We start from the raw sequence: 25,182 nt of genomic DNA, 5'->3' as shown, positions 1-25,182 counted from the left end.
TGATCCATTCCATATTATAAACTCTGTCACTTCCTCTAGACTTGAGAATAGTATTCCACCATTCTAAGGCTGCATTTTTGAAAAGATTAGAAGCAAACATAATCTTATCTTCGTCTGCACATTTACTTATTTTTATGACTGCTTCTGTCTTTTCTATCCAACGTAAGGTTGCAATGGCTCCTTCATTGCCTGAAAATTCTATAGGTTCCAAGAATTCTTTAAAAGAACAACCGTATGGAGCGGTTCTTCTTCTTTTAGGGATTGGAACTTGGATAATAGGTCCATTGTCATTATTCACACTGTGATTGGGTTCAGTGTGGTGACGTTTACTGCCATTTGCAGATTTATCTGCTTCTTTAATAGTCTTGATAATATATGGCATGACATCTATAATTCCTTGTGCCACTATATGTTGAATGGCACTGTTATCTATTTGGTTTCCGTTATTCTCATTATTCTGGTTTTCTAGATTTACTTCGTTGTCCATCTGGATTGTAAACATTTACCAGATATTAATTATCACAGAATAGAATTGAATACAATCATTTATACACAATCACACGAACAAGTTGGTAAAAAACGTCGATCATTGCGACTTTTACTCTTTTTCATATATATATATATATATATATATATATATATATATATATATATATATATATATATATATATATATATATATGCATCTATTACAAATTACAACTGGAAAGGAAAAATATTATGCATCCCTACTTATATATATATATATATATATATATATATTATAGTACAAAATTACACTTACATCTAGTTATTTTCTAAGTTCCGTTCATCCAGTACTGCATTTAATTCTCATCGTATTTCCAAACTAATCGTTCCCCTATCTGTCTGATCCTATTCCCTTCATTTACTAAGTCTTCTCCATATTGATGGAGTTCCTGCACCTGTTGTCTACTCATTGGTGGATTTAATGGTTCCGGTGGAGGTATGGGTTCTTCGTAGGGGTCTCCGCTATTCATCTCGAAAAATGTCCTATCTATATCCTTCCACGGATCAGGTTCTAAAGGTTTTAGTTCTTCTTCAGGAGGGTATAAGGCCGAATATGACCTATTGTCGTCAAACCATGGATCGTATCCTGGAGGATGCGGAGTTGGGATTCTAGTTGATTCATCTGGGTTAAATGTAGGTATTGGGAGTTGGTTTTCGGAGTGGGATTCTAGCATCAGTTGGTCTGGAGGCTCGGCTACTTGGTTTTGGTCATTATCTACGGCTGTAGTAGCTAACATATGGAAATTGGCCAACTGTCTATCTAATTCTTCCTCCCAAGGTGGTCTACTGGTTACTTCCTGGATTCGTGCATCCGCCTCCCTATTGACCCTGGCTATTGCTCTCTGTTGCTGTAACTTTTTCATTCTTTTACTTCTTTCATGGGCTCCTCTATTAAACCAACCTCTTTTCTTAGTAGTAAAAGGTTCCTCCGATTGTGCCTTAAAAATAAATATTCCCTCTTCTGTATCTGCTGAATATCCTGAGGGATCAGGCTGGGATGATGTTCCCTCATTTTTCTGTGAACTATCTAAATGACGATAAGCGTCCGTTGTTCCTTGATTACTCATACTGTAAACTAACAAATAGTCAAATAACACATAACACATAATCACATAATTTATTTCCTAACAAAAAATTTGGAATTTCAGTGTCAGCAGAACACTTCTCTGGCTTAAATTAGTGGCTGTAGCTCTGATACCACCTTCTGTCGCCACCCCCGACCCCTGCCCGGGAGCGGGCGGCCGCGAGCTACTCAGAGCGGGTGGTATCGGTGTATATTAATTTGGCAGCGGAATACATCAGGACCGTAGTTAGGAAATATTTTTATCAGAGTAAAACACCAAACTTTTATAATAATAATAATTCATGGGAATAAAACCCAAGTTCATTTGACAATACATTGATAGAGATAAACCCTAATTATTGAAAACAAAATGTCGTGTTTATTTTAGGTAACTTTTATAGCCACTATCCTAAGCCTTCAGTGCTCTCCAGTTGGCTTCTATTGGGCTTTCATATTATGTTACCTGAAACGCGTTTTAAAACATTTTATCAGCAAGAAATACTGGTGAGTGAATCCCAATTTAATCAAAACAGGTTCTATCATTTTACAGCATTGAGGGCGATCTCGCAATTACATTTGTTTATATTTCTACTTTAATTACCACCCACGGTACTGTCAATCCATGACTGGTGGTAATGTTACTACTCACAGTGTAGTAACAAATTTTGTATACAAAACCCTAACATACCGACGATAATTGTAGAATACAAATACTCAATCACTGCTGAATATAATTTAAAACAATTGAGGTTTTGTAAAAACAGTTTGCAAAAGGTTTCACAAAAAGAGGATTATTCACTTTGCAAGTTTAGATAATACTAAGGCTTCCTGGAAATCTCCTGATTATTATCTATTAAATCAAATAATGCACACGTGTTAGTAAAATAACCCAATTTAAATTGACCATACAACCCGAGACAGAATTCCAAAGACTGAGTCGGGCAGAGCCGACATGCATTACGGAAGTTCTAAATTGATCGAGTGTACATACGAGACAGAATTCCAATGACTGAGTCGGGTGGAGCCGACATGCATTACGAAATCCTAAATCGATCGTGTAGGGTAATAGCAGGGTTATAGTACTTACAACAAGGCAAAGCTTCGCTATATAGTGGGTATTATGACTGAGCAGAGTTTCTACTACTAGAGAAGTTGAGAGAGAATTCAGAAAATGAACGACGATCAAATTAATCTCATCAGTTAATCTCTCAAAACCAATGGCTCAAAATTAGGCGGTGGCATTTCGGTAATTCTCAGGTTCAAACATTTGAAGAAATGAATAGAGAAAGGGTATTCTGGTCTTTTTTCACTTGAACTCCTCCCCAAAAATTTTCAAATGGTTATAACTTTTTCATACATAATATTTAAAAAAAAAATATACCGTATTAATGAACATTTCATTCTTTTTAATTCGAGCAACCTATTGCTATAGTTTTCTTTAAAAAAAACTACAGGATTTTGAATACACATTACGTGATTACGTGATTTTTGAATATCTAGTAAGTGACTACATGATTTTGATACCCATTACGTGATTTCTACTACTAGAGAAGTTGAGAGAGAATTCAGAAAATGAACGACGATCAAATTAATCTCATCAGTTAATCTCTCAAAACTAATGGCTCAAAATTAGGCGGTGGCATTTCGGTAATTCTCGGGTTCAAACATTTGAACAAATGAATAGAGAAAGGGTATTCTGGTCTTTTTTCACTTGAACTCCTCCCCAAAAATTTTCAAATGGTTATAACTTTTTCATACATAATATTTAAAAAAAAAAATATACCGTATTAATGAACATTTCATTCTTTTTAATTCGAGCAACCTATTGCTATAGTTTTCTTTAAAAAAAACTACAGGATTTTGAATACACATTACGTGATTACGTGATTTTTGAATATCTAGTAAGTGACTACATGATTTTGATACCCATTACGTGATTACGTGAATTCATTATAATATTTTATGTGAAACCCAACTAAGCGATTATGTAATTACGTAACAATAGTTGACCACGTATTATTACGCGACTACGTGATTTTGAATACCTATTTGGTGATTATGTGATTTTCATTATAGTATTTATGTGAAACACCACTGAGTGATTACGTAATTACGTAAAAACAAAACATGTAATACATAATATTTCATGTAGAATACCTAATATTTCAGGTATAATCACGTATTAAAATTTAAATTATATACAAAGCATTTGCCAAATCAACCTACCGCATAATGTCGTATATTAGAGATTTAATCACGTAATAAAACATAAACAATCAAGTTCTTATTATTGAATGTGTAATCACGTAATAAATTTATATTGAACGTGTAATGATTTTATGTTAAATGTTGAATGTGTAATCACGTAATGAGTATTCAAAAATTACGTGGTCATGTACTGGTATTCAAAATCACGTAATGGATACTGGGTATTCAAAATCACGTAATCACGTAACTGGTATTCAAAATCCTTTAATTTTTTTAAGAAAACTATAGCAATAGGTTGCTCGAATAAAAGAGAATGAAATGCTCTTTAATACGGTGTAATTTTTGTAAAAAAAATATTATCGTATGAAAAAGTTACAGCCGTTTGAAAATCAAGGGACAAACTAATTCATTTATTTGAGAAACGACAAAATTACACTCTTAGTCAATAATACTTGTCACTCTCTACCTATGCTTCACGCAGAATTTCTGTATTGTACAAGATCCTTTCTCATCAAACTAATCAGATCATAACAACATATCTAACGATTTTCATCAGTTTATAAGTTTTATTTAGTTATTCTCTTAATTAAAATTAGTGAAATGTTTCTTCGTATACTTTACGAGTTTTATTTAATTACTAGATTATTACACCCGTGTATTACACGGGTTTAAAAATAGAAATTATATAATTATACAATCTTTACATAAATTGATATAACTATATTTTTTACTTTGAACAATGTCACATGTAGTTGGTCATGTGTAAAAACTACTTTTTTTTTAGAAACAAACCAACTTTAGATAGTGAATGTTTTTGACTTTTATTTATTGGAATAACAAAAGATACGGCGAGAGAAATTTATTTCCTTTTCAATATTTAGAGAGTCATTTTATCTTAGGGTATTAATTGAAATCTAGAGATAAGCCTTTGAGCACCAATTTTACTTCCAAATAAGATTTGTGCCTCAATAACCTGATAGCCATTGATTGGACCTGTAGTCGGGTTCCATTGCGTAAACCATATCTTTTAATCAATATTTCTTAATGACGTTATTAGAACATCGACCTTTAGTAATTATCTATGGTTATTAGAACATCGACCTTTAGTAATTATCTATGATTTTTTTTTTTTTTTTGAAAAGTAAACTTCATTAACAAACCGTCAACCCAAGCCGGGCCGACGAAAACAACTACACCCAAATTACATATTTACAAACGAACACCAATCACTCCAATCTATCCCTTTATACCTCGATCTAGTAGAAAACCATAGAAAACCCAAAGCCTTAATCTTGCTAACTATACCTTCAATTCTAACCGGAGAATTCAAAAATCTAATATTATTCCTGGCACGCCATAAACTCCAACAAGCAATAAAAATAATACCATGTACCGCTGCCTTCTTCTTATCCGAATCTTTGAGGTGTAAATGAGTAGTTAGGAGATCTTTCAGGGAAAAAACAATGATGTTAGGAATTTTACACCACGAACTAATGGCATTCCAAACCGTTGAAGCAACAAAGCAAGCACCAAAAATGTGATCCGCAGATTCATCTTCCGAGTGACAAAGAGGGCACGAAGTATCACTCACATCGACGTTCCTTTTCTTTAAAGCCTCCGCCGTGGGAACTCTATCCATTTCCATCCTCCACACATGAATATTAACTTTCGCCGGAATCCATTTGCACCAGTCGAGAATGAAACTATTTTCCTGCATAACCTCTTCTTTCAACAACTTTTTAACCGCTTTGACGGAAAAAATTCCATCCGGATCCGAGCTCCACCTCCACCTATCCTCCTCGTCAAAAAGTTGAATGCCATTGAGCGCGGTAACCAGTTGATCAAAGGCAAATTGCTGCCCAGCTTCGGACACAACTGAATTCCAGCTCCACTCGAAGCCGACCTCATTTCCTTGCATCTTCACCCTATCAGCCACTTTGCACTTTTGACAGCTTCCAGCCTGAAAAGATCGGGGAACCTAGATTTTAAGGGTTCATTGAATAGTCAAGAGTCGAGCCAGAAAGCTATGTCTTTACCATCACCACCAACTGAACCTTTCAAAAATTCCTTTAAAGGCTGACCACCAACTTTAGTATTGATAAGGGTGCAGCCGATATTGGGAACCAGAATTTTTGTTCTGCTTTTTATAATGTTAGTGAGAAGGAGGAGGGTGCAGGTTCCCAAGTTGATAAAGGTTTGAAGTCAAATTCTAGTGGGGTCCAGGTCCACTCCAAAGGCAAAAGGATTTATTGTTTTTGAATCAGAGGATCAACAGAGGAGGCTCAAAAAAAGAAGTTTTAAGTTCAGGCCCAGGGGTAAGGCCCACTCGGTATCTGGGCCCTCCAGTCCATCTTCTGGTGAGAGGCCTAAAAATTATCATGAAGATACCTTGACTCTTACTATAAACTAACATAACTTAGATATTCTTTTTCTTCGTCAAGAAATAAAGAAAGGATCGGATGGGTTAGTAATGAGGAGATTCTTTGGTATATCTATTAACACTTTTATTTAGATTTTTTTTTCTTCCCAAACCCAAAAAAACGTATCATAAAATTTTAATGACGTGATATATTAATTATAAATATAATAATTTATAAACAATTAACTTTGGGATATAACAACAAATTTTTTATAATAATTAATTAACCGTTATAAAGCTTTTGATTTTGATATATTCATATTAATTAATGAATTAATTTAATATTAACATATTAAAAAAAATAAAATGACTCTTTGCTTAAGAATAAAAAATTAAAACATAATGAATCAACGGATAAGCATCGAATTAATGTTTTTCTTTATTACTTTCATTATTTTGTTATGAAAATAATAAATAATTTAATACATATTTTTAATAATTATGTAAGCAAATTAATTTAAGGAATAAGGACATGTGGCATTATTTTGAGTCTTTTATTAGTATTAGAAGATTAGATTCTCTTAAATATAACTAGGTTATAACCCCGTGTATTACACGGGTCGAATAAATGAATTTTATATACTAAATAATAAAACAATATATCTTTAAAAACCTTTTTTAGTGCACGGGTTGAATAAATATAATTTTATATATTAAATAATAAATGTAATATTGTTTACCAAATAAGAAAATAATACATCTTTAAGAAACCTCATTTATTATACGGGTTGAATAAATGTAATTTTATATACCAAATAATAAAAAAGTTACATCTTAAAAATAGGTGTATTACACGGGTTGAATAAATGTAATTTCCGTTTCTAAATAATAAAAAATATATATCTTTAAAAAAACTCTGTGTATTGTACGAATTGAATAAATCTAATTTTATATATCAAATAATGAAAAGTTATATCTTAAAAAACCCCATCTATTACACGGGTCGAATAAAAGTAATTTTGTATAGTAAATAATAAAAAAAGTATATCTATAAAAAAAACCATGTGTAGTACACGGGTTTAATAAATCTAATTTAATATTAGCTCATTATTCATTTAGTTATTTATTTATTTAATATAAGATAAGTTTGGAAGTGAGGCGAGAAAATCATAAAATAAATGCTTACAATGAATGATAGGTGTTACACGTTAATGTTTTATTATATAGTATAGTATAAAAATATATTTATATTGATATAAATAGATTATTATATTGTAGTAAAATTTGTTAACAAAGTCTCAATAAATTTAACCATTTATTTAAAACTTGTAAATGTAACCAAGTCTCAATAAATATAACCATTTATTTAATACTTGTAAATGTAGAAATGATAAATAATATTAGTTAATTTTATTTTAAGTTTCATAAAATCTGTTTGATACCAAACTAAACAAAACGTTCAAATATATAGTTAATATCAAGAGTAAATTACGATTTTGGGCCCTATGGTGATATCACTTTTACTCTTTTAGCCAAAAAACGATTTTTTTAACATTTGAGCCCACAACGTCTTTTTTTCTAACCCTTTTGGGCCCTACCAAAATGGTTAGAAAAAAGGATGTTGGGGTCCAAAAGGGTTAAAAAAAAAAAGACGTCGAGGGCTTATATGTTAAAAAATTCCCTTTGACAAAAGGGTTACAAAAAAGATGTTGGGGTCCAAAAGGGTTAGAAAAAAAGACGTTGAGTGCTCATATGTTAAAAAATTCCCTTTTGGTCTAAAAGGGTAAAAGTGATATAACCACATGGGCCAAAATCGTAATTTACTCTAATATCAAATTAGATAACTAAGTTTGAATTTGAAGTAAATAGATAAATATAAAAGTAATAATTAAACTAAATAATATTTAGTATGAGGATTATCTATAATTAATTAGAAGAGATTAAATTAAAATTATAATTATCCATAAGACATGGCCTAATATGATGACAAGTGTTCTCAACGTGGTTTCTTTTATTATATGTATAGATTAGTTAAATGTTTCTTCGTATACTGAAGGTGTACGGTCCCAAATCTCGCATCAGGCTTGGGCGCGAGTGACCATTACTCGGCTCATTGCCCCTACCGACAGGATTCAGCTCCGTTCGTGCGGGCACACACGAACCCAGTTTGCTTTCCCTCTCGGGGAAAGATGAGAAGACTCACCTTGTATGTGAAAATGTATGTTTTCGTAAACATACAAGGGATGCGGTAATTAGTACCAAGAATGATAGTAGCTTACTACATTCACTTTCTATCAAACACATTTCCAGGGTGCAGTTCTGCGAGGGCGCGCGCAGAGCGGCAATAGAAATGTTTGGTTTGTGCTCAGTTTACCGCACATAGTGATGCGGTGAAAAACCGCATCCTATGTCACACCCCAACCGATGGCGGAATCATCGGGGCGCGGCACTGAGCGAAACAGATTGTCCAGAAGTTTTCACAACAACTATAATATAAATTCAGTTTTAATGACACGTCCCATACCATGTCCCAAATAAATAACAAGTTATCACAGAAAGCAACAAGACAAGCAATTCCGTTTCGACGACTCAGATTTAATTATTACAGACAAATGTTTATTGTTTCTAGACTCCCTAGCCTTGATTTCATCACCATGCACCTAAGCTTCCTAGCAACTTAAGCACCTATCACATACGTTAAAATAAAGTCAATACATATAATGTAAAGGTGAGCACACAAGTTTAGTAATAGCATATAGAGTTCGAATAGTTTACGCATAACCAGGCACGTACACAGAGGAAAACGATGCATGTTAATTATCGACATGGGACCATCGATACCAACGACTGCGGGTTGACCGTCTGGTTCGCAATACATGATTACCACCGTAATCCATGCAAGTATTTGTCCTTAACAACCCCCGTGTGAATGGATGCTGAGTCCAAACTATAGTACTATGTTGCTAAGGCAGGTAGATAGCATTCCACGTGTAAACATAATAAACAGCATTCATTTAGTCAAGTTCGGGCTGGCAGGTAAATACCATTCACAAGGAACGTACCATTAACCACGTTGTTATCCGCCTGAGCCTGGCGGGCGTTGAGGTTGAAAGTTCGGGCATGGGCTGCTTGCTGCTGCTGCTGAGGCTGCTGTTGTTGCTGTTGCTGCTGGGGCTCTTGCTTGACTACCCTGTTCGGGCATCTGTTGGCAAAGTGGTTAGGGTCACCACATGCAAAGCAGACTCGAGCATTGACTGCTGGTGCTGGAGCTGCTGGTTGGCCTTGAGGAGCAGGGAGTAGAGCTTGGTTGACAGTAGCTTGAGCTGGGGTTTGACGGGGACCGTAGCGGCAGTTCGCAGTGAAATGGCCGTAGAGGTTGCAGTGAGCGCAAAAACGACAAGCTAGACCCACTGGATGATGATACGAACATGTCGGGCAGAGTGGGTGAGGGCCTGTGTATGCACGCTTTGCTGGCGGTGCATTAATCACTGGAGCTGAACGCTGGTGTTGCTGCTGTTGAGCTGGTACAGATTGCAGGGGAGCAGCGGTGGTTACGGCAGCACAGCTCTTGTTGCTGGAGCTGTTGTTGTGGTTCTTCTTCTTCCTTCTTGAGGACTTGGAGGATTAAGCAGATGAGTCAGTGGGTGTTGCAGTGGCCTGATGCAGAGACTTGGTTTGCTTATCCCAAAAACCTGACTTGACTCGCTTATCGTTGATCTCATCGGCGAGTAGGTAGGTTTCCTCGATTGTTGCTGGCTTGGCGGCGTGAACGAAGTCGGCTACACAATCGGGTAGAGCTCGGATGTACTTCTTGATGGCTTGATCTGAGGTCTTGACTTGATCAGGACAGATAATGCTAAGCTGCTTGAAGCGAGCAGTGAGAGCAGCGTTGTCTCCATCCTTCTGCTTGATTCCCCAGAACTCGTCCTCCAGCTTTTGGCGCTCATGAGGAGGGCAGAATTCTTCGATCATAATCGCTTTCAACTCCTTCCATGATAGCCCGTAAGCTGCATCATTTCCGCGCTTGTTTCGTTCGGCCGTCCACCAGTCTAGAGCACGGGACTGGAAGACGCCTGTTGCATTGAGTGTACAGAGATGCTTAGGACATCCGCTCTGGCGCAGAGTGACTTCGACCGAGTCGAACCAGTGAAACATGGCTGTCGGACCATCTTCGCCAGTAAACTCCTTTGGCCCGCATGCTTTGAACTGCTTGAAGCTGAAAGCAGCCTTGCTTGAGTCCTTAGGGATTTCAGCTCGTGATTCTTCAGACGACTTGCTGGCGTTCTCATACACCTCACTCACAGCTTTCGCCACAGTTTTGGAGATGATAGCAGCGAGACGTCTGTCCCTCTTTTCCTGACGGGTAAGTGGGGCTCGAGGTCGGGATCCAGACGATGACATGGTCTGCATTAGACATCGTCACGAGTCTCAACATAACGAAATCGAATCTCACCTCACACGTCTACTACTATCTAAAGCTTTGAATCACGTCGAAATACGTATCACATAAACACATAAGCACATAACCACATAACCACAGATACACTTAAGCACAGAAGCACCTAGAACACGAAGCACAGAAGCACAAAACACAGATACACGTAAATTACCTAGGCATTTAATTACTGAGGTAGTCGGAAAACAGAAACCTATCCTTCAAGGTTCGGGTGTCGTTCAAATATCGTATCGAATAGCATCGTGTAGTATAGCCTAACTTAGTCGTACAGCATAGTATAGTATGATATCGTCTTAGAGTTGCGATAACCGGATGTCGAATTGGGATAGGACAGCAATTGCGAGTCGTGTGTGTCGATAGCAAAATCGAATAATATCCCAAAACATAAGTGTGCAACAAGAAAGCACACATAAACACATAAAATCAACAAGTCATCAGAGTACACAGTTACGGTTCTCAGAATCGAAACACATAAAATCGAGAGATAGATTGTCTGCGGCTACAAGACATCGACTACCCAAGGCAACTCGACTATTCACAGTAGACTTGTGTCACTTTTGACTCTAGAGGTCGTGTTTCTGCCTTGATTCTTGGGCATTCCGCACGCGCTTCCTAGGTCATACTTGTGAGTTCAGGTCGTTGGAGTCCGTCGAATGCCTTGGTGAGATAAATAAGTACAGAACAAACTGCCAAGGTCAGGGTTTCACCCCTTGGCTTAGCAATTTCTTCCTTGTTTTTAATAAGAATAGAGGAAGTTATGCATCAAAATATGGATTTCACTCCTGATTTGGTATAATCTCCCTTGTTTGTTGGTAAAAAATAATGAGATGAGCATAATTAAACGAATAGAATCGGCATAAGTCAGGCAGCTTGGTCAGGAGTTTGCGGCTTTCACACCTATTCCCAACCAAATCTACTGACTTTATTTGAAAATCCGAGTGCAGTGATAGGGAAGAATTACAGAACAAGGCACATAAACTAGGTCTGATGGTTCCTAACTATAGTCTAGGTCTCTAAGACAGCGACCCGTACTAGGTCGTGTCTGCCTAATTCCCTATAGTTATGGCTCTGTACGAATCTGTCACACCCCAACCGATGGCGGAATCATCGGGGCGCGGCACTGAGCGAAACAGATTGTCCAGAAGTTTCCACAACAACTATAATATAAATTCAGTTTTAATGACACGTCCCATACCGTGTCCCAAATAAATAACAAGTTATCACAGAAAGCAACAAGACAAGCAATTCCGTTTCGACGACTCAGATTTAATTATTACAGACAAATGTTTATTGTTTCTAGACTCCCTAGCCTTGATTTCATCACCATGCACCTAAGCTTCCTAGCAACTTAAGCACCTGTCACATACGTTAAAATAAAGTCAATACATATAATATAAAGGTGAGCATACAAGTTTAGTAATAGCATATAGAGTTCGAATAGTTTACGCATAACCAGGCACGTACACAGAGGAAAACGATGCATGTTAATTATCGACATGGGACCATCGATACCAACGACTGCGGGTTGACCGTCCGAGACAGTTCGCAATACATGATTACCACCATAATCCATGCAAGTATTTGTCCCTAACAACCCCCGTGTGAACGGGTGCTGAGTCGAAACTATAGTACTATGTTGCTAAGGCGGGTAGATAGCATTCCACGTGTAAACATAATAAACAGCATTCATTTAGTCAAGTAGCACATGCATATGGTCAGCGTTCAAATAGGTTGTGTTTGATTGTGATTTGATAGGTAATGTATGTAACACCCAAAAGTGCTAAAAGCAAAAAGGGATCGAGTATACTCACAGTGATTGATTGTGGATTGAAGGGAGCGCTGAGAGTGAGTTTAGCCTGAATAGTTCGATAGCATGATGATAAGTAACACGGAAAAGTAAACAAGTATGGATGGATCGAATGGGCTGGTCGATCGAACGGCAGGTTCGATCGGACGGCCTGTTCGATCGGCTGGTATATCCGATTGGACAGTCCCGTTCGATCGGCCGGTAGGCTCGATCGGCTGAACCATTCGAGTGGATTGTTTCTTCCTCTGGTGTGTTTGTGTTAGAGGATTTGAACTTTTGAAGTTTTTGTTGCAGTATTTGAGAACACTGAAGTGTTCCTACCTTTCAAGTCGGTCGATCGAGCGGTTCGCTCGATCGGCTAGCTCACTCGATCGGCTAAGAGTTTCAGGATTAGTCCTCAACTGAATGTCACTCGATCAAATAGTCTGTTCGATCGGCTGGCATTCCCCACTACGAACAAGTTGTGAAAACGATTAAGTGTTGAAGCATAGTATCTCATGATCCGAACAGTAATGTTTACCAATCGAGTGACACGTTCGATCGAACACTACTTCGTCAATACTATACCTCATGAAATTTTGAAAGTGTGGGACCCTGTGCTAGCCGATCGGCTGGCCCGGTCGATCGGCTGGCATGTCCGATCGGTTGGGCTGTTCGAACAGCCTAGCCGTTCGGCCAGCATTTCTGACCTGGTCGGCCTTTCGTCTAACACTTGGCTGTCTGTTTATTTGTCATTCTTTCAAGGCAACTTGACAACGTGTTGAACTATGATAACCTCCGTTCCTACTTGTTTCCTTGGCTCGAACAGGAATCACCCAAGTCCGGCCGGTGAACGGTTCGGAATGTCGGTTTAGAGTTTAACCCGAAATCGGTGAACCTTGTTCATAGAACCCGAATCTTGAGCCTTTTAACTATTTGAATGATTAGTTAGCCGGTTCGAGCTCCGTTTCTATCGGTTTGAAAGCATTGAGCGTAAAAGAGTTGAAAGAAAGTTGGAAATCCTCCCTTCAATCTTTCACCTCATGAAAATGTTTAGATCTATGATGGATCTTAACTTGTTTATGTGGAAATCGGTTAGATCTAAGCTAATCATAGTGGAATGAGGCCAAAACATGATATTCTTCAAGAACACCATGATGACATCACCCAAGAACACTTAGATCTTGGTGATTTCACGGTTAAAATCCAAGTTTTGAAAGATAGAAAGGTGTAGAATCAAGTGATGATTAAGAACGTACAAGAATTAGAGTGAAAACTTACCGGGATGAGAGAAATCTGAGAAGAGGTGAAGAATAGGAGCTGGCCGGTCAGAACTTTCCAAAAGTGGAAATGAAGACAAGGACAACCCTATTTATAGGCTTCCAAAAGAGGAAAGTGGCAGCCGATCGGCTGGGAGCTCCGATCGAGTGAGCTGCTCGATATGCTGGCAAGATGCTAGCCGATCGGCTGGCCTGTCCGATCAGGATGTTTCCAGTTCGATCCGCCACGCACTTCGAGTATTTTACGATGATTTTCGACGTTTCGATTCCGATATACGATGATACGATTTCGATAGAGTTCCTAGTCAAATTACTTTTAATCCCAACCACTATATCTAACATATACTCTTCTATAAGTCACGTTTCGATGTCGGTTTCGATTAAATTCGATTGCCTTTCGAGTTTCGATTCGATTTTCGATTGATTGCTTGAATACCACACCAAACATAAAGTAAACATGCACAAGTAACACATAAGGCACACACACACGTATAACAACACCACAATTCGCGTAATTCGAGTCTCGAGTTCGATTGATTGTTAGATCGATTTGATTACTGATTAGGTTAACTTTATCGCATTGTTACTTCCTATCATTCACAATCGTAGATCGGTTCGCATTAAAACACGTTCGATTACTTCGATTCTTGCTGATTACAACACTTACTCCACATAATACAACTAAAACACAAAATCGACTATCTACAGTCAAAGAAAGTCAAAGTTGACTTGGACTTTGACTTTGACTTTGTCATTCGAAAACACGGGGTGTTACATCCTATAGTCATACAAGTGGAATTGTCACTTTGACTTCCGTGACCAAACCAGCAAGTGGTATGCCCGGGCACTGACAGTGCGCGCAAAGCGGCAATAGAAATGTTTGGTCTGTGCTCAGTTTACCGCACATAGTGATGCGGTGAAAAACCGCATCCTATTGTCATACAAGTGGAACTGTCACTTTGACTTCCGTGACCAAACCAGCAAATGGTATGCCCGGGCACTGACAGCAGTGGTCAGCTGACCGCCCAATGCGCAGCTGCCCAGCCGACATGCATATAGCTGGTGAACAGACTGACAACCCCAGCAGGCCACGTGGCGGTTGTTCATTCGTGCAACCGAGGCAACATGACACATGGCAACACCTCCGCGTGCGCCCAAGACTCTCGTGACCCGCGCAGCTGTCAAGTCTACGAACAGTTGCAAGATTGTCAGTCGGGCCCTAGGCCCATCAAGCGACCCTTTGGCCCTTCTCCTCCACTATTTGGCTATAAATACCCGTCCCGAGCCAGGTTTTAGGTAACGCTAATCTGCTCTCTCACAATTACTACTTAAATACTTATCTTGCTCCCAAGAAAATACTTATTCTCACGCCTGAGGGTGGTAACAAGGAGCAACCCCCACCCCATTCTCCTTGTTGCGAGTCACGGTGTATTTTCATTGTGCAGGAGACGGATTAGAGGACGACCCGACCATCGATCGAGGAAAGAAGGAATTAACCCTATTTGACGAGACTCGACCCGTGGACTAACCTCTCGGTTAACCACTGTTTCATTATATACTATAAAATAAGATTTGTAAAATAGAAACTTGCAAGTGTTGGGCCACTCCGCCTAAATGGAAGTGTTAAAAAGAATGTGAAAGTAAAAGGCGATGGAAGAATTGAAGGGCAGTTAAACCTGCCCCATCAACCAACTTGTTCACACTTTGTTCACCACCAAATCTTGTTTCATCATCAAAGCAACAAACTTGTCACCTGATCGTCAATCTTGATGTCAGCTTGAAGCTTATTATATATTCATGCAGAAGCTCTATGCCTCTATGTCAAGTGGAGATGGGGAAGAAGAAGAAGAACGTTATGTTGCCTGCCAACCAAGTCGATTTGACCAAAGTCAAGTACGATCCTGGAGAGATCGAAGGTTCTTCTACTTGTTCCCTTCTCTTTTCTACTTTCTAGCTAGCTAATAATAATATTAATTATGATTAATGTTGCATGCATGCAGCTCCTAATTTGAGTGGGCTATGGCTGAGGATTTTTGTTATGTTCATTGAAATGCCATTCATTGGTCCTGTCATCGTTGCTTACTTGAAGAAGCCGAATAAGCTACAAGAGGTCTGTCTGTCTGTCTGTCTGTCGGTCCATTAAATTGACGCGCATATGTTTTCTTATTTACGTATGCGTGTATGTTATGCAGATGTTAAGGGAGACTGTGATACCAGAACCACCCATGTTTCGACCAGAGTTCCCTCCTCAAGGTTTTAATTCTTCTACCTTAATCTAAAGACACGTTATATAAAAAACCACTTTCAGAATAATCATGCTGAATTCATTTTCCTTTATTTTTCTTTTCTGTTGCTTGTTCATAAAATTCTAATATCTATACTTTTGGATTATTAAATGCTAGCTATGGAATCAAAACAGAAGTAGAATGCGGTTAGCATTGTGTTTGGTTTTCTGAGACCAAAAGCTTGAATCCCTTAATCCTTAATTCATGCACTTGTTGGCCAAATTATAAGACATGGATGATGGGGAAATGAACGATACTATTTTAGAATCACATGGGTTGTAATCCTTCTTGTCTGTCGATCTAATGATGAATTAATGCATGAGAGAGGGCATTTTAACATACCTTAATCTATACTATATTAGACCCTCCGTAATGGGGCGTTATGTGTGGTTTTTGTTGGCCAATCGCGCCCCATAGCATCCTAAACACCACAACGAGCGGCGATATGGGGATCAATTTTGGGTGGAGCACCATAGCCATAGCGGTGTGATTTTTCTTGAGAGGGAGGAGCGCTATGGTTTTGACCAATCAAAAAATAGTTAACTGTTTTTTTAACTAATTAATAAAAATGAAAATTAATAATTAGGTAATGATGGGTAGGGGCTTTATGACTACAGGCTCTAGTGATATAACGCCCCATAAAGCCTCTGTATGACGTGGCACGACACGTGTCATATAATGCCCACAAAGGGGCTTTATGACTACACATTGCCTTATAATGCATGAGGTATGACATTTTAAGATATCTAAAAAGTAAGAACTTTTCTTGTTTTAATTTATAAATATACACCTAAAATGGGGTAAATGGTCTTCTAAACAATAATTATATTTTAGTCTCTCGTCTTATTACAGTTAACTCCCTGAATTTTGACATAATTATGGGTAATTAGTTACATTTTCCCCCTCCACAACAATATTATAATTTTTTTTTATGTATTCTTGTCATATCTTATAAACTCTAATGTTTTAAAAAAGTTCCAAAAGTACCGTGACGACCTACTCATTTTTGTCGACGTTTCGATAGTTGTTTTGGTCAGTATTGACGTGCGGATTAAAAGATACAAGTATATGATGTCTTAGTGTACAAGTGATTAAAGCCTAACATACTTAATCATTATCCCAGAATGTTTAATAGCTACAGAATGTCAAGTGATTAAATTCCATCAATTTAATCATCTCATCTGGATTACACTTTAATCTCTCATCTTTAACAAAATTATAGATAATTAGTTAGTAGCTACACTTTATCCCCATATAAAAAACTAACTCCCCCACGATTTTTAAACGGTCATAACCTTTTGGTACGTTAATTTTTTTTTTAAATTACACCGTGTAAACGAGTATTTTATTCTCTTTAATTTGAGTATAGTATTGCTATAGTTTTTTATTCAAAAAAATGATATGTTACGTGATTAACATTGTTTAAGGGTAAGAATAACTGAGTCGTTAACCGAAACCGAACCGAAATCAACCAAAAACTAATTTACCTGAAAAATGATTAATCGAAACCCGAATTAACCAAAAATGGTTATCAATTTTTTGTACCCTCATTTAACCAAAATTAACTAAACCGAACCATTCATATATTTCTAGCTTTTATACCTCCAGTTTATGTATTTCATATTTACACCCCCATTTTGTGTATTTATATCTCCATTTCATGTAGTTATACACCCATTTCATATATTTATACCTAAATTTCAAGTATTTTTAATCAAAAGTTTTAGCCTAAGTTTGGTTTTGGCTATTAAATGAATCAAAACAAAAAGCGCCAATCTAACTGAATAAATCAAAGCGATTAACTGAAAACAGATTGATTAATAAAATAGACTAATTAATGACCTCGATTTCGATTGAGGACAACAATCTAACCAACCGAACAAAGCACACCATGGCCATGTATGTGTTTCTAGCCGCATCACACGCGCACCTATCGGTTGTTAATCAAAATCGGTTATCAGTGAGTAAAAACTAAATCGTTAACCTAAACTAAACCAAAAACAGACGAAACCGAACCAAAATCAACCAAAAACTGAATTAACCAAAAACCGGTTATCAATTTTTTTGTACTCTCGTTTAACCAAAATTAGTTGAACCGAACCCAATCATTCATATTTTCACATATTTCTAGCTTTTATACATCCAGATCATATATTTCGTATTTTATATTTCCATTTCACATATTTATACTTTCAATTTGTGTATTTATACTTTAATTTCTTATATTTATAGGAAAAATTTTAGCCTAAGTTTGGTTTTTGCTATTATTAAGAAATTACATGTACCAAACAAAAAATCGTCAATCTAACCAAATAAACCGCAGTGATTAACCAAAAGCCGATTGGTTTATAAAATAGAATAACCGATTAATTTGGTTTCGGCTTCGGTTGAGGATAATAACCGAGCCATGCACAACACAATGAAATGGATTACCCGATTACTTCGTTTTTAATGTATATCTATCACAATTTACTACAATAAATATTATATGAATAAGAAAACTACCGAAACGAGCATAGTAATGCGAAGTAAGCTCCCTCAGGAAGTAATCCCCTCTTGTTTTATTCTGAAATTAGAACAAGAATCAGGAGTGGTTTGTCTCATAGAAGATGGTACATCTCAAGACCGAGTTGATTCGAGCGTTAGATGTCTTCCCCAATATGATCCTGCTTCTGCTAGCAGGAGTTCTGGTTTGACCCCATCATTTCGCTACTGGAAGATTCGTGATTATGCATATTCATACAGGTCAAGGATCACAACGCCAGTAAGGGTATGTCACAATCACATACAGGTTGCCCCTGCCAATAGCCTACTCATATATATACCATTTAACAGGTCGCAGAGTACGTGATTTCTGCTATTGAAGAATTTAACAATAATAAGAAACCCCCAACACCACAGTTGGTTTCTTTCAATGCTGAAGATGTTAGAAAGCAGGCTGCAGCTTCAACCCAACGGTTTGAGGAAGGTGCATTCATTTATATCCATTCCATGTCTAAAATAGTATCTGTTTACATTTATAATCAAGAAAAAGTAATTCAAAATTCCATGCTTATAATTTTAGAAAAAAATGTTGGCATGTGGAAACACGAAATGTGTACTCTTTGTGTAGATCTCAATATGTTATATCTAATTTTCTCATTGAATAAAGGAAATTGGATGTCACAGTTATAATTTATAAGTGCACAGAGTTTTTTTCTATGATAAGAATGGTGATTTTTTTTATATTTCTGGGCACTTATAAATGTAACTATGGTTTACAACTGTAAAAAGCTGAAAAATGAGTAAATTGTGATTTTAGTCCCTGAGGTTTGACCAAAATTGCCACTTTAGTCCAAATAGGTTTTTTTCTTGCCATTTTAGTCCAAATAGTTTTGTTTTCTGCCATTTTAGTCCCTGACTTTTGTCATTTTTTGCCATTTTCATCAAACCCACTAACTCCATTCAAAAAATTTAGTTAACTTAGGTGAATTTTGGTCAAACCACATTTTTCTTTCTTTTTTTGCAGGTGCGATGGTATGGGGATTGTGTTTGTGCCAGTTTACAGTGAAGATGATGGCAGTGGTTGTTGGTTTTACGATGATGGCGGTGGTGTTGGTTGATGATGTGGGTGGCGGAAAAGTGGCCGGTGGTGGTGGAAATGGTGGGTGGTGATGGTGGTGGGGTGGGTGGGTGGGTGGTGACGGTGCAAGCAGGTGGTGGCGATGATAGAAGGTTGTGATGGGGTGGGTGGTGGGAGGTGGTGGTGGTGGTCGATGAAAATAGCAAAAAAATGATAAAAGTCACGGACTAAAATGGCAGAAAACAAAACTATTTGGACTAAAATGGCAAGAAAAAAAACTATTTGGACTAAAGTGGCAATTTTGGTCAAACCTCAGGGACTACAATGGCAATTTACTCGCTGAAAAATATATTACATATTTTATTAAGCCATGTGGAAAAAAAAGTAAATATTTTGTTAAGTTCAGTCCCAGTTGATGCATTCTTACATGGTTGTGTAGGAAAACCATTGTCAGCTTTGGATGGTATCTTCATGGCAATCAAGGATGATATAGATTGCTATCCCCATCCATCAAAGGGTATACATCTAAATGAGTATTAATTTAATACCTGCCTGGTGCCACCAATGACATATAGATGGAAATTGGTTATTTAAACAGGTGGGACGATATGGTTTGATGAGGTGCGTACTGTTGACAAGGATGCAGTTTGTGTATCAAGGTTAAGGAGCTGTGGGGTGATTTTCGTTGGGAAGGCTAATATGCATGAATTTGGACAAGGGACTACTGGAAATAACCCAAACAATGGGTAAGGTTTAGTTGATTAACATATAGTGGTTTATAACTTGTAGTTATTTCCTTTGATTAAAGTTCTGAAACTGGTGTTTTAGCACAACACGAAACCCGCATAATGCGGAGAGGTATACAGGTGGATCTTCATCAGGACCAGCGGCAATTGTAGCTTCGGGAATATGTTCAGCTGCATTGGGAACAGATGGAGGAGGTTGGTTGGTTGCTTTGTCACATATACACATATCAAGTCAAGGAATGAAATTTTACTTTGTTAATTATCACAGGTTCAGTCCGTATTCCCTCTTCTCTTTGCGGTGTTGTGGGATTGAAAACAACATTTGGGCGTACCGACATCAAAGGGTAACCTAACTTCCTTCATGTAATTGTACATTAAGAGATTATATATTACCAGGTAGCGCACTAGTTGTTATCTTCATAATCATATTGAATTCTCAGGGCATTATATGATGGAGGGACCTTAGAAATTATAGGACCAATTGCATCCAGTGTTGAGGATATCATGCTGGTGTAAGTAACACACTCTCTCTCTGTCTGTCTGTCTGTCTGTCTGTCTACTTAAGTAACCGACTACTATTCATCGATTTCTTTAGGTATGCAGCTATTTTAGGAGCTTCTCCTGCTGATAAACTGAGCCTTAATCCCGTAATATTAATAATCATCATATTTTCTTCCTTTCTCTTTACCTTTCATGTTATGTTGTAATATTAATTAAGTTGCATGCAGTCCATCCCCTGTCTGCCTGACCTATCATCGCATCATGAGGAGTCTAGTATTTTGGGATCAATGCGTCTAGGAAAGTACACAGAGGTGATCATTATACCCTATCCCTCTAATTCTGGGTTATACATATACTGATCACTATATTATTGTCTGCAGTGGTTTAATGACGTCTTCTCACCTGACATTTCAACCAAGTGTGAAGATATTCTGAATCTCTTATCACAAACTTATGGCTGCAAAGTAAGTATCAAAAAGTATATATGAAGTAACACTTGTTTTAGTGTTGTAAGAATCGCTAGACGCTAGTCGGGCGGTGGGGTACCGACTAGCGATTAATCGGGATTAATAGGGATTAATCGGAATTAATCGAATCGAGATTTTTATATGTAATTTTTAGTTATATATATACACACCTTTTTATATGTAGTTTTTTTAAGTAGGCATGTTTTAACCCCTCATTGACCCGTTTTTTAAGTAATTGGATGGAATTTATAAGGTTTGGTCGGAAATTTAGCCAGTGTTTAGCCAGAATAGGACCGCCATTGACCGCCTAGCGATTAATCGGCCATTAATCGGTGAACCTCAGATTAGTGATTAATCGGCGACTAATCAAAGACTAGTCGGGATTTTTACAACCAGGCTTGTTTAGGATATTAACTTTGTTGTTCAAGGTAGTAGAGGTTACCATACCTGAGCTTCACCAGACACGAACATCCCATCTTGTTTCCATTGGTTCTGAAGCATTAGCCGCACTTACACCTCACTGTCAGAGCGGGTATGCTATCCTATGCTTAAATTAATATCATTAGCTTTTTGGTCAATCTAAATGCTTCTACTTATATAACTAATATCTAAACAGGAATGACAAGAAATTTACACTGGACACTCGCACTAATCTGGCACTTTTCCGCTCATTCACAGCTTCAGACTATGTTGCAGCCCAGCGTCTCAGGTCTTGAGCTTTTCTTCGTTTTTTTTTTCCAATTAGAGTCAAGTTTAGACTGTTAAAGGTCAAATAATTTCAATTTCTTTACTTATGGCGAGCCTTTATAAAGGAAAACTGTTATCCATACGAAACCCGTACTACAACAGACATACTATATAACATGGTTGATTGCAATTGCAGGCGCAGGGTGATGTACTATCACATGGAGATCTTCAAGACGGTCGACGTCATAGTTACTCCAACGACCGGGTATGTAGATACCCTTGACTATAGTAGAATACTGGCCTTGCCTTTATAACATTTGTGCCTCCAAAGTTTTGATGTTAGTATCAAACTATAAAATATCAACACAGTTTTATAGGTTAGGTTGAGCAATTTGATGTATATATATATGTGTGTGTGTGTGTGTGTATAAAACTTTTTATAGAGTGTATTTTTTTGTTAGAATGACAGCTCCTTTGATAAGCACAAGGGCACTTGAGATGGGGGAGACGAATCTGAAGGTAACAGGTGAGTTGGTATGGTGATACATATTCATTATGCGTAATTTTACTGTATAACCTTGCATTTAACTTGTGGTGTGCTTCATGTTTCAGGTAGTTTAATGCGTTTCATTCTAGCAGGGAATCTTATTGGACTCCCAGCCATTTCTGTACCTGTAAGTAGTGTTTTGTTTATACCAATATCAACTTGTTCTAGACGAAACTTGAATTATATCTTACCTGTTACAGGTTGGTTATGACAAGCAAGGTCTTCCAATCGGTTTGCAGATCATAGGCCGCCCTTGGGGCGAAGCTACAATTCTGCGTTTGGCTGCTGCATGCGAGGTACATTTAACCAAAACATGCATGATGCAAAAGTTGTCAGCATGCACCATACTAACATCATACTGATTTTGGATATTCAGGCACTGCGTTCTGAGACTAAGAAGCCAGCATCATATTTTGATGTTTTAAAGGGACACTAATTATCGTAGAAAATCTATTTTATGAAGACTAAACTCGTTATCCGAGTCTTTCTACACTATGTATCCTCCTTTTAGTTTGTATTCAACTACAACTGTTCTTAATCAATTAAAACCTTATCGAGTTATCAATATATTGTGAATTCCTAGTCATCTCTTCTTTCCTTTTTCGGATAGAAATTGAAAAGAAAGAAATATTAAGAAACGAGATGTTGAGCCGATTTCTGGTTTTCCATTCCGGGGGAGTGACATTTAACCTTCCAGATCATGTCATAAAAACTTGCTATTTAATTAATTCGCGACATCAACAGTAGCATTACCATGTTTCAGTTCCTCATCCATTTGGGATTGCTGGCATTTCAAGACTAATGGCCATTTAATAGCTGATGAAGCTACTTATCATTTTCATTGGGTACTGATCAATAGGACCCAGAAACAAGCTTGTCATTAGCAAAATTTTCACTAATGGCCGCAACATCATTTCGGATCTCTTGTCCGAAGGAATTCTTCCTGGATAATCAATTGTTGATGAATCCGATCCTAACATGCTGGAAGAATACATAAACATAAGAAATCAAGAGAAAAGTTTGTTATAGATAAGAATCCAATGCAATGAAAACGGGAAAATTCACCTTCTGTCTACAATCACCATGAAACGCAGCTCACAGTTAGCAAAACCGTGCCTAACATTTTCTTATTTTAAGTTTCAAAATAGAACAGTGACCAAACCCGGAGTGATTGAATAAGGTGTAATTAGGGCATGTTTGGCTAAGCTTATTTAAGTTAAAAAGAACTTTTGGAAAAATGAATTATTGACTTATGACTTTCTGAAAATAAGTTTTTTAAAAAAGTGTTTGGATTAACTTATGGCGTGGGAAAAGCCAATAAGTCAATAAGTTGTTTTTTAAAAAGTGTTTGCCTTAGCTTATTGATGTAAAATGACTAAAAGCTAATAAGTCAATAAGTTAGTTCAAAAGGTCACAACATTCTAACTTTTCAAAAATGACTTTTTGATGACTTTTTCTCCTTCTCAAAAAGTCATTTTGAAAAGGACTTTTACATTTGTCAAACATTAAAACTCCTTATTGGCTTTTTGATTAAATCAATAAGTTGGTTGGAAAAGCTTAGCCTAACATGCTCTTAAAGTAATATTATCATTGTTAATTGATAAACATCTATGCAGAAAAAGCAGCTAGGGTATTAATGTGATGACTAGTAGATACATAAAACAAATAAGACTATTTAGGGTTACTAGCTAAAGAGGATCATATAGGGAAGAAAATTATTAAAAGAAGAAAAAAAAAGGACATATTGGTAAAATAAAAAATTCTTCTCATTTGGACTTTCCACACTAGCTAAAAGAGTTAAACAATAACTCAACACAAAAAGAACCCACAAACTTTATTATGCTATCCCCCCCCCCCCCCAAAAAAAAAAAAAAACCCTCAAACAACAACAAGCGTTGAGAGTTTGTCACACAAGATACCGACTGAGCATTCGTGAAAATATCAACAACCTGCAAGGCTGATGGAACATATGGAAGCGAGATAGTCCCGAGCTTTAGATGATAACGAGTGAAGTGTCAATCAATCTCAATATGCTCCGTCCACTCATGAAAAACAGAATTTTTGCAATCTACATAGTACTTTTGTTATCACAAATTGTAAGGGAGTAGGTTGAGCAATGTTAACTCTCATATATGCAAGAAGCTATCGTAACCAAACAATCTCACATGTAGTAAGTCGTGTTTAACTAGTCTCAGTAGAAGATCTATAAACGACATCTTGTTTGTTATAACTTTTCCATTTGATTAACGATTTGTAACACCCCGTGTTACGAAAGTCAAAGTCAAAGTCAAGATTAAAGTCAAAGGAAGAAAACATTGCTTATTGCGATCTGTCACACCTAGCTTAACTACTGATTTGACTTTCTTGACTTGTAATCGAATTATTTTATTTTATCGCTTTAGTTGTATTATGTGGAGTATCTATTAATAATCGAGGTTTAGTCGAGGTTTTATCGCTTTATCGCTAATCGCATCGCAATCGCGCTCGCACCTAGATTAGTATATTCTGAATATTGTTTTACGTGTGTGTGTTACTTATGTGTTGCTTGTGCATGTTTACTTTATGTTTGTGGTGATTAATTGAAACGCAATCGCAACTCTATCGTAACGCAATTTAATCGCAAACACTAAACGCAAGTTAATTAGGATGATTGTATGTTAGATATAGTATTTGTGTGATTATTATTAATCTATCGCATCGCTTAATT

The 25,182-nt window shown here is 37.1% G+C and overlaps 1 protein-coding gene and 1 long non-coding RNA gene across 3 annotated transcripts; one reads left to right on the top strand and one right to left on the bottom strand.

The window, feature by feature from the left end:
• Positions 1-15,396: 15,396 nt before the first annotated feature.
• LOC110873086 (fatty acid amide hydrolase) lies at positions 15,397-23,042 on the top strand. 2 transcript variants are annotated; one of them, XM_022122015.2, is made up of 20 exons: positions 15,399-15,596; positions 15,681-15,790; positions 15,873-15,933; positions 18,542-18,735; positions 18,801-18,933; positions 19,967-20,044; positions 20,126-20,273; positions 20,356-20,468; positions 20,542-20,617; positions 20,714-20,785; positions 20,869-20,920; positions 21,002-21,085; positions 21,155-21,238; positions 21,670-21,773; positions 21,858-21,950; positions 22,125-22,193; positions 22,390-22,454; positions 22,541-22,602; positions 22,676-22,771; positions 22,852-23,042. In XM_022122015.2, the coding sequence occupies exons 1-20, from the start codon at positions 15,491-15,493 to the stop codon at positions 22,909-22,911; spliced, it is 1,860 nt and encodes a 619-aa protein (XP_021977707.1). In that variant the 5' UTR covers positions 15,399-15,490; the 3' UTR covers positions 22,912-23,042. The 2 variants fall into 2 exon arrangements, with proteins under 2 accessions (XP_035841156.1, XP_021977707.1); XM_035985263.1 differs by lacking the exon at positions 22,541-22,602 and having other exon boundaries at positions 15,397-15,596; positions 22,715-22,771; positions 22,852-23,040.
• LOC118488125 lies at positions 22,993-23,641 on the bottom strand. The gene is made up of 2 exons (XR_004883831.1): positions 23,541-23,641; positions 22,993-23,456 (listed from the first exon to the last, which is right to left on the bottom strand). It is a non-coding gene; the product is annotated as an uncharacterized LOC118488125 (long non-coding RNA).
• Positions 23,642-25,182: the final 1,541 nt, after the last annotated feature.

Source organism: Helianthus annuus, chromosome 16 (assembly GCF_002127325.2).
Source record: "Helianthus annuus cultivar XRQ/B chromosome 16, HanXRQr2.0-SUNRISE, whole genome shotgun sequence".
Lineage (NCBI taxonomy): Eukaryota > Viridiplantae > Streptophyta > Magnoliopsida > Asterales > Asteraceae > Helianthus > Helianthus annuus.
Note: the sequence above shows the minus strand (reverse complement) of the source record. Positions and strands in the feature narration are given on the sequence as shown.

What these genes read in the sequence shown, in the direction of transcription:
- LOC110873086 (XM_022122015.2), top strand. Translation starts at nt 15,491, where the DNA reads ATGCCTCTATGTCAAGTGGAGATGGGGAAGAAGAAGAAGAACGTTATG. An exon ending in ACACCTCACTGTCAGAGCGG is followed by an intron (nt 21,774 to 21,857) that starts GTATGCTATCCT and finishes ATATCTAAACAG; the next exon opens with GAATGACAAGAAATTTACAC. An exon ending in ATAGTTACTCCAACGACCGG is followed by an intron (nt 22,194 to 22,389) that starts GTATGTAGATAC and finishes TTTTTTTGTTAG; the next exon opens with AATGACAGCTCCTTTGATAA.